The following is a 9,773-nucleotide window of genomic DNA, read 5'->3' as shown; positions in this document are numbered from 1 at the left end:
TCCCACTCACCCCTACGCTGTGAGTGCTTCTTTGCCCCCTATTCATATACATGATTAATTGTGTATTTTTTACAACTTCGTCAGAAAATAGCCCCAAAGGAAAAGTCATGAACGCTTGACTGAACCTGGTGGTGAACCAAGGCAGTCTTTCAACTTGACCTTGACATAGTGTAGTAGCTGTCAGACCAGTGCAACCAGTGCATGGTGACAGTGAAAGCTTTTAGTTTCAAATAATTAGGTTCAGAGAATGCTATACAAGACCTGCAGCCTACTTCAGATAACTGGCAGTAACCATACAGGAGAGGAAAACAAAATAAAGGAATACATAAGCAAAAATGAAATGGAACCTTGTCTTGCATCTAAAAAGAACATCAAAAGAGATACTCCAACACAGAAGGCAACCTTACATTTGATGTGCACCCTCCCTCCCTCCCTCCCTCCCTCCCTCCCTCCCTCCCTCCCTCCCTCCCTCCCTCCCTCCCTCCCTCCCTCCCTCCCTCCCTCGCGCTTGCTCTCCCTCTCTCTCTCTCGCTCTCTCTCTCGTTCTCTCGCTCTGTCTCTCTCCCTCTCTCTCGCTCTCTCCCCCTCTCGTGAAGAGATGGTGGATGGGGATGAGTGTACGAGCAAGGGAGTGAGATAGAGAAAGGGAGAGAGAGAGATAATGCCTTCTGAATGCATGATGAATTTAGTCATCAGGCTTAGGCTGACTGGGGGCCGATCGTAGCTGTGCAGTGCGCAGAGCGAGCGAGCGAACAAGCGTGCGTGTGAGTGAGTGTGTGCGAGACCTTGCTCACAGGCACTCCATCATCAGCTATACCCTGCAGCCTCTCTCACTCTCCTTATCCTCCTCCTGAAGAGAGAGAGAGAAAGAGAGAATCACGCAACACGCCAGAAAGAAGAAGTGGAGAAGATTAAAAAAACTCTCTCCTCTCTGCACTGCTCTTTTGCTGAGCGTGAGAGGGAAGGGAAGAGGGAGAGAGAGGGAGGCAGTGAGCTACAGAAATAAAACAGTGCTTCTTGTCATCCGTGCTGCTTTCTCTGCTGTGGCTCCAGCCCAGAGAGCTCTGATTGTCAGTGCTAGAGCAGTAGCAGTCTCTCTCTCTGCAGACTGCAGCCTGAGGAAGAGAGGATGCTTAACAACATGACAGACACCGAGGAGGGAGAGGGGGGACCCAACAACCAGGGTGAGTTATGAAATATGTCACGGAGCTGTGAGCGGGTGTGCAGGGGAGTGTGGGGGTGAATGTGCGTTTGTGCTGGGTGGTGGGAGGGGAGGGAGGTTAATAAGTGTTTGTGAGGGGGAGTTTAAATGTGTGTACAAGAGCAGTTTTTGGGGGGGAGGGGGGGTGTATGTGTGTGCATGTGCGCATACATGTGTGCATGTGAGTACAGTGCATGTCTTTGTAAGTTACAGTATGTACGAGAGAGTGTGTGTCTGTTTCCAGGGATATGGTGTGTTTGTCTGTGTCTCTCACTTCATGACAGAGACAGAGAGAGAGAGAGAGAAACGGATAGACAGAGGAATGTATCTGTATCTCTGCACTCCTCTTCCGCCACTGGCTTATACAATCCTCAGCTGTGGCTGTTACTGCAAGGCTGCTGTGATGCTGTGGCAGGAATAATAATGGTGTTTCAGTGTTAAGAAGAGAAGAGGAGCAGCAGATAAACCTGTAGTCCTGTAGTGCGACAGCCAGAGGACCAGTCTGCCTCATGGCACTGTCACTTGGCTCCCAAGCAGAGTCATGTTTGGGCAAGGGGACCGCCTGGGGATGCATATGTCAACCCCCATCTGTTTGCCAAGCGTTCAGACCATTTCCTCTTTTTTCTTGACTATAAACCCTCTGTTTGTTCTGAAGTTGAGTAAATACAGTGGGAAGGCGGATGTCCCTGGACCGCTGGGTCTTTGCGGCAAAGCAGAGCGGTGCAGTAACATTGGTGTGTTTCTGCAGAGACACTTCTTTCCTTCAGATGTGGCTTGCAGTGATTTCAGCCTTTGCTTGTAGATGTATAGATCCACGTCATAGGCATCTTGTCTGGTCTGTGATAAGGCTTAGAGAGCTCCTGGAGAGCGTCTGGGGAATCAATCCTCTCTTTAGGTGCTTAGATTCAACTCCAGGGATCTACAGAACTCATTCATTCTGATGTCTCGCCCCATCAAGGATTATCTTCCCGTGGGGGAAAGATGAGCCATTCACAATGGCGGAAATTATGATAGCCTGATAGCCTTTGTTAGTGTGGTGTGTATATGTGTGCGTGGTTGAGCGTGTGTGCACACGTGCCTACTTGCGTGTGTGCATGTGCGTGTGCATTCACATTGAGATCACACTTCAGTCATCTTAAATCATATTGAAAAGCCATTTCTTTGATGGGGGTCGACAGTATGCATATGTGAGCAATGCAACAAAACGACTTCCCATGACAGGCTTGTGGGTGCTCCTTCTGTGTGTGCCTGTGTATGTGCGTGCATACGTGTACAGATGTAGTATCTTAATTTGATCACCCTGTTGCAGGAGAACTTTCCTGCATCACAGGCAATTTAAAAATTGTAGTGTATTTGAGGTTTAAAAAGGCTTCTGAAGTATGTAACTTCCACATTGAAATTTCAGACTTCATTTTCCCTTATGAAAAATGTATCAAACCCTACAAAAATGTCCATTAATTATAATCCACATAATAATTCACATTTCCTGTTGCTGCAGGATTATTGTCCTGCTGTAGAAAACTGGCTCAAATGAAGATCCTACATCTATAAGTGTGTGTGTTTGTACTCTACATGGGAGATCTCTCTCCAAATCACCTCTGCCGTAAGGCAGGATTAATTATACACTGATAAGACAAATTAATTATGAATCACAGGGATTTCCTAAAGTGTATTATTAAACTGCTGATATTTCTGCACATTTCAATTCTGCTTTTGAACTCCATACTTGTATAGATGTGAAGCAACGCTTTCCCAGCCACTGCAGTCTAAACTCCATGGTGCAAGCATAAATCTTAGTATTTGCACTGTCGCTGTCTGTGGTGCTGAAATCGGGCTGTTAAAATACTGTTGTTCCTGGAAGCATGCCCTTATGTTCCTGTCTACTGCATTTGGTAATACAGTGACGTGCACACATTGCTGGGATTAGACTCTATCCATGGTGCTGAAACTAAACTGTGCAGCAGTGGCGTAGCCAGACATTTGTCGCAGCTAACTTCCTACAATTTTCCACATTTTGCCATGGGGCAAAGAGAAACATTTGCAGTTGTATAACTAATCTCATGCTATTCTGACTTATTAGAGGTGTGGCTTTCAGTTAGTTATTTTTGGCGACCTATCCCTTGAGAGTGAATGTAATTTCAGTTAATCTCTTCTTTTATACACTCTTATTTGAAAAAAAGGTGCTATCTAGAACCTAGAAGGGTTTTTCGGCTGGAGAACCCTTTGAAGAATACTTTTGGTACCAAGTAGAACCCTTTAGGGTTGCATGTAGAATCTTTTCCACAGTTTTACCTGGAACCGAAGAGGGTTATCCTATGGGGACAGCAGAAGAACACTTTTGGAACCTTTTTTTCTAAGTGTATATTTCATCAAATCTGAGTAACCCAGTGGACTGCGTGCTATGAATTCTATCTGATGGTGTTTACATATTCAGATAAAAATACCAATAATGCCCCGTTTGGAACACTGACAAGTAAAGAAATAAAATAAAACGTTTTTGTTGTTGTTGCTCAATCTGTTTGGGTGGGCCTGGCTCCCCAGTGACTATGCTCCTGCTGGACAGATAGCTATCCCTCTCTTATTGTGTGGACAGTTGTGTGGGATTCTAGACATCAAACTTATGAAATAACACATATGGAATCATGTAGTAACCAAAAAAGGCACAAAGAATACCAAGAGTGTGCAAGGCTCTCATCAAGGCAAAGGGTGGCTACCTTGAAGAATCTAAAATCTAAAATATATTTTGATTTGTTTAACACTTTTTTGTTTACTCCATGATTCCATATGTGTTATTTCATAGTTTTGATGTCTTCACTATTCTACAATGTAGAAAATAGTAAAAATAAAGAAAAATCCTTGAATGAGTAGGTGTGTCCAAACTTTCGACTGGTACTGTATGTTCTTCAATCGGAATGAAGTCTAGTAACAGTTTCTATGAGCCTTCTACATTATACAGTTGAAGTCGGAAGTTTACATACACTTAGGTTGAAGTCATTAAAAATAATTTTTCAACCACTCCACAAATTTCCTGTTAACAAACTATAGTTTTGGCAAGTCAGTTAGGACATCTACTTTGTGCATGACACAAGTAATTTTTCCAACAATTGTTTACAGACTGATTATTTCACCTAATTCCAGTGGGTCAGAAGTTTACATACACAAAGTTGACTGTGCCTTTAAACAACTTGGAAAATTCCTGAAAATTATGTCATGGCTTTATAAGCTTCTGATAGGCTAATTGACATCATTTGAGTCAATTGGAGGTGTACCTAAAGATGTATTTCAAGGCCTACCTTCAAACTCAGTGCCTCTTTGCTTGATATCATGGGAAAATCAAAAGAAATCAGCCAAGACCTCAGAAAAAAAATTGTAGACCTCCACAAGTCTGGTTCATCCTTGGGAGCAATTTCCAAATCCTGAAGGTACCACGTTCATCTGTACAAACAATAGTACACAAGTATAAACACCATGGAACCACGCAGCTGTCATACCGCTCAGCAAGGAGACGCGTTCTGTCTCCTATGTACTTTGGTTCGAAAAGTGCAAATCAATCCCAGAACCACAGCAAAGGACCTTGTGAAGATGCTAGAGGAAACAGGTACACAAGTATCTATATCCACAGTAAAACGAGTCCTATATCGACATAACCTGAAAGGCCGCTCAGCAAGGAAGAAGCCATTGCTCCAAAACCGCCATAAAAATGCAAGACTATGGTTTGCAACTGCACATGGGGACAAAGATCGTACTTTTTGGAGAAATGTCCTCTGGTCTGATGAAACAAAAATAGAACTGTTTGGCCATAATGACCATCGTTATGTTTGGAGGAAAAAGGGGGCGGCTTGCAAGCCGAAGAACACCATCCCAACCGTGAAGCACGGGGGTGACAGCATCATGTTGTGGGGTGCTTTGCTGCAGGAGGGACTGGTGCACTTCACAAAAGTGGCATCATGAGGAGGAAAATGATGTGGATATATTGAAGCAACATCTCAAGACATCAGTCAGGAAGTTAAAGCTTGGTCGCAAATGGGTCTTCCAAATGGACAATGACCTCAAGCATACTTCCAAAGTTGAGGCAAAATGGCTTAAGGACAACAAAGTCAAGGTATTGGAGTGGCCATCACAAAGCCCTGACCTCAATCCTATAGAAAATATGTGGGCAGAACTGAAAAAGCGTGTGCGAGCAAGGAGGCCTACAAACCTGACTCAGTTACACCAGCTCTGTCAGGAGGAATAGGCCAAAATTCACCCAACTTATTGTGGGAAGCTTGTGGAAGGCTACCCGAAACGTTTGACCCAAGTTAAACAATTTAAAGGCAATGCTACCAAATACTAATTGAGTGTATGTAAACTTCTGACCCACTGGGAATGTGATGAAAGAAATAAAAGCTGAAATAAATCATTCTCTCTACTATTATTCTGACATTTCACATTCTTAAAATAAAGTGGTGATCATAACTGACCTAAGAAAGGGAATTTTTACTCGGATTAAATATCAGGAATTGTGAAAAACTGAGTTTAAATGTGTTAGGCTAAGGTGTATGTAAACTTTTGACTTCAACTGTATATCTATTATAACCATTTATCCATTTCTAGAGGCTGCTATGTTTTCGAGCATGTTTTATAATGCATAATGCTGTGTGATGCGTTATGAATGCATAGCCTAAATGATGTTAAAAGCCTTGTGACCTGTTATAAAGGTTTATAGCAACTGTTATATTCCAAAATGTGATAGAGGGCCATATAAATTAATTGAAATTGCATTATACAGGTGGTTCATAGCAAGTGTTACCGTAATCCCTGTCCAACTCATGTCTTTGTCAATGAAGGGGTGTGTAACGTTGGGATCGACTGCCTGACTGAGTTTTACAGGATTAAGCTCAAAATTGGATTAACAGGGAAGATGTGCTATATGTTTATTGACTTGAAATTCAGTGAGCATGCACCCTGCTGCAGTCTCCTGGAGCTGCTGAGAACACTGACACATTGACATTCATGCACACATGCACACGCACACACACACTGGTAAAATCAAACCGTTATTAGCCAGTATATATATATACAGTGCCTTCAGAAAGTATTCACACCCCTTTTCCACATTTTGTTGTGTTACAATATGGGATTAAAATGTATTTAATTGTAATTTTTTTGTCAAAAATCTTCACAAAATATTCTGTAATGTCAAAGTGGAAGAAAAATTCAAAACACGTCTTTCAATTAATAGTGGAAAATAAAACACTAATATATCTTGATTAGATAAGTATTCAACCCCCTGAGTCATTAGATGTTAGAATCACCTGTTTCAGGGTAAGTCTCACTGTCATTTATGTTAGTCAGGTGGAGTAACTACAATGTTATTGATCCATCCTCAGAAATCTCCTATCACAGCCATTCAACTCTGTAACTCATTTTAAAATCCCCATTGGCCTCATGGTGAAATCACTGAGCGGTTTACTTCCTTTCCGGCAACTGAGTTAGGAAGGACACCTGTATCTTCGGAGTGACTGGTGTAGTGATACACCATCCAAAGTGTAATTAATAACTGCACCATGATCAAAGGGATATTCAATGTCTGCTTTTTTTACCCATCTACCGATAGGTGCCCTTCTTTACAAACCATTGGAAAACCTCCCTGGTCTTTGTGGTTGATTCTGTGCTTGAAATTCACTGCTCAACTGAGGAACCTTACAGATAATTATATGTGTGGGTAAGAGATGGTGTAGTCAATTAAAAATCATGTTAAATGTAACACAACAAAATGTGAAACAGTCAAGGCACTGTACTAAACACCCACCTCAGGAGAGCAAACTTCATTCAAACATTTAAACTACAAATAGAGCTTCATGAAAAATGTTGCCCATAACTTTACTCACAGGGGTATTATGTAATGTTGTTGGAAAGGCTTATTCAAATAAACATAGGCACCTGGTATTTCAAGAAGGGAACAATAACAGGTATTCTTACACTGATCTTCTTCTGCAGGCAGCTCTGTAGAGTGGTAGCTAGCACAGCCACAAAGTTATAACATCTGATTTTAAACCTAACACTAACCTTAACCCTAATCTTAACCACACCGCTAACACTAATGCTTAACCCTAACGCTTAAATTAACCTTTCACTAACTTTTACAATATCAGCATTTTTGACTTTGCATCTGGCCTATTTAGGGGAAATCACTTAGTTCTGCCTCTAGAACAAGACTCATTACAATAAACATCAGCATTCAGTTAAACCTGCCCCATAGTATATTGCTAATAAAGGCTGAATATACAGTATTAACTTAATGAAGAAAATATATAGGAAACTCCAATTATGCATCCGACTCTGCCATCTACTTAATGGCTGTTTAAGTATATAGTCATTACTTCAGTTCCAACCTATATTTATTCTAGTTGATGCATGTGGGCCCTGGTGAGAGTGGCATTATTGTTTTTTTGTTTAGCAGTGATTAAAACTGTGTTTTTGTAGCTCAATGCTAATGAGGGTGAGGGACTGTGACCAGAGGTCCAGATCCTATTCTAAGACTTTTCTTTCTCCCAATCAGACTGAGAAAGGGAAAGAGAGAGAGAGAGAGAGAGAGAGGCGAGAGTGAGCATATCCATTTCCATTTGTCTTGTCATTACACTCTGTGGCTGTCCACTTACTCCATAGCAATTTTCACAAATGTGTAAAATTAAATCTGTGTCATCTGATTTCGCTTGGCACTCGCTTATTCTCTCTCTCTCTCTCTCTCTCTCTCCTCTCTCTCTCTCTCTCTACTCCATTTTATAATAAGGCTGTAATGTAACAAAATGTGGAAAAAGTCAAGGGGTCTGAGTACTTTCCAAAGGCACTGTAGTTATCTTTTTGCTTTCTCATAATTTGGTTGTGTCTAAATGTGTTTCTGTCCTGTGGCTCTGTGGGGTCTGTTTGTGAACAGAGCCCCAGAACCACCTGGCTGAGTGGACTCTTCTGTAGATTAATCTCTCTGTAGGTGATGTGACGTGGTGAGGTTGCACCCAGGTGCAGAGAAGAGACCAGACGAGGAATCGGGGGTTTGGATAAACATAAAGCTTTACTTACAAATGGTAGCTGCAGGATCCCAGTACACATGAAAAAACAACAAACACTAAGTCTCGAAACTACCTCAGGAAACAAATGCACACAGTTAACAATTCAAGCTTCGGCAAAGGACAACCTAACAATTAAATAGGACACACCTGAGTGTCGTTAATGTCTCTAGGACGGTCTCTGCCGCCCTCTGGTGACAGGTGTGACCATGATAGGTGAGGGTTTTGTGGTAGAATGTGTGGGCATCGCTTCCTTTTAGGTGGCTGTAGAATTGAACAGCCTTTTCTGGATTTTGATAACTAGTCCTAACCCTTCTCTGCATGCATTGTTTGGGGTTTTGCATTGTACACAAAGTATATTTTTGCAGAATTCTGCATGCAGAGTCTCAGTTGGGTGTTTGTCCCATTTTGGGAATTCTTGGTAGGTGACTGGACCCTAGACCTCACAACCATAGAGGGAAATGGGTTTTATAACTGCATTTTTAGCCAGATCCTAATTGGGATGTTGAGTTTTATGTTCCTTTTGATGGCATAGAAGGGCCTTCTCTCTCTCTCTCTCTCTCTCTCTCTCTCTCTCTCTCTCTCTCTCTCTCTCTCTCTCTCTCTCTCTCTCTCTCTCTCTCTCTCTCTCTCTCTCTCTCTCTCTCTCTCTCTCTCTCTCTGTCATTCCATTCTGTAAACATATGTTTCCCATGCCAATAAAGCCATTTGAATTAAATTGAGAGATGGAATGACAGAGAGAGAGGGAGACAGTGAGAGAGAGCGAGAGAGAGAGAGAGAGAGATGGAATGACAGAGAGAGAGACAGAGAGAGACAGGTGGAATGAGAGAGAGAGAGAGCTAGGCGAAATGAGATGACACAGGTTTCATTTGACATGTTTGTGAAAATTGCTATGGAGTAAGTGGACAGCCACAGAGGAGTGTAATGACAAGACAAATGGAAATGGATATGCTTGATAAATAAGCCGTGTCCTGCTGTCAGACCAGCAGACAGAATGTTATCTCTGGAGGAAAAGGATTGTTCAGCCATGTCTCCCCATGATTCAGGATCCTGTGAAGAAATACACAAGGATCAGGGGCAATTCATGTCATTATTTAGTGTTGGGTGGCTAGCAGGCGTGTAATGTCAATGGTGATGTGCCTGAAGTCAGTCATTGAAGAACATACAGATTTAGGGAGAGGGGGTTGAGGTTTAAGAATAATGGAGGCAACTGTGTTCTTGGGGACCTTCAATGCTGCAGAAATGTTTTGGTACCCTTCCCCAGATCTGCGTCCCGACAGAATCCTGTCTCGGAGCTCTATGGACAATTCCTTCGACCTCATGGCTTGGTTTTTTCTCTGACATGCGCTGTCATCTGTGGGACCTTATATAGACATGTGTGTGCCTTTCCAAATCATGTCCAGTCATTTGAATTTACCACAGGTGGACTCCAATCAAGTTGTAGAAACATCTCAAGTGTAAGGGGTGCGTAACTGGTGGCAGGGAAGTCAAACGCAGGAGAGCAGAACTTGGTGAATAGCCGGAGC

The 9,773-nt window shown here is 42.3% G+C and overlaps 1 protein-coding gene across 3 annotated transcripts in view; it reads left to right on the top strand.

Moving 5' to 3' along the window:
- Positions 1 to 612: 612 nt before the first annotated feature.
- LOC106566649 (solute carrier family 12 member 5) overlaps positions 613 to 9,773 on the top strand; it is a 114,489-nt gene continuing 105,328 nt past the window's right edge. Inside the window, exon 1 of one of the 3 annotated variants that reach the window (XM_014134883.3) lies at positions 613 to 1,184. In XM_014134883.3, coding sequence (XP_013990358.1) covers positions 1,130 to 1,184 — 55 coding nt within the window. In that variant the 5' untranslated portion in view covers positions 613 to 1,129. The remainder of the gene's footprint in view (positions 1,185 to 9,773) is intronic. The other 2 variants (XM_014134884.3, XM_045693034.2) reach the window with 2 other exon arrangements.

Source organism: Salmo salar, chromosome 13, assembly GCF_965601325.2.
Source record: "Salmo salar chromosome 13, fSalSal1, whole genome shotgun sequence".
NCBI lineage: Eukaryota > Metazoa > Chordata > Actinopteri > Salmoniformes > Salmonidae > Salmo > Salmo salar.
The sequence above is the reverse complement of the archived record's forward strand: the minus strand, read 5'-3'. Positions and strand labels throughout refer to the sequence as shown.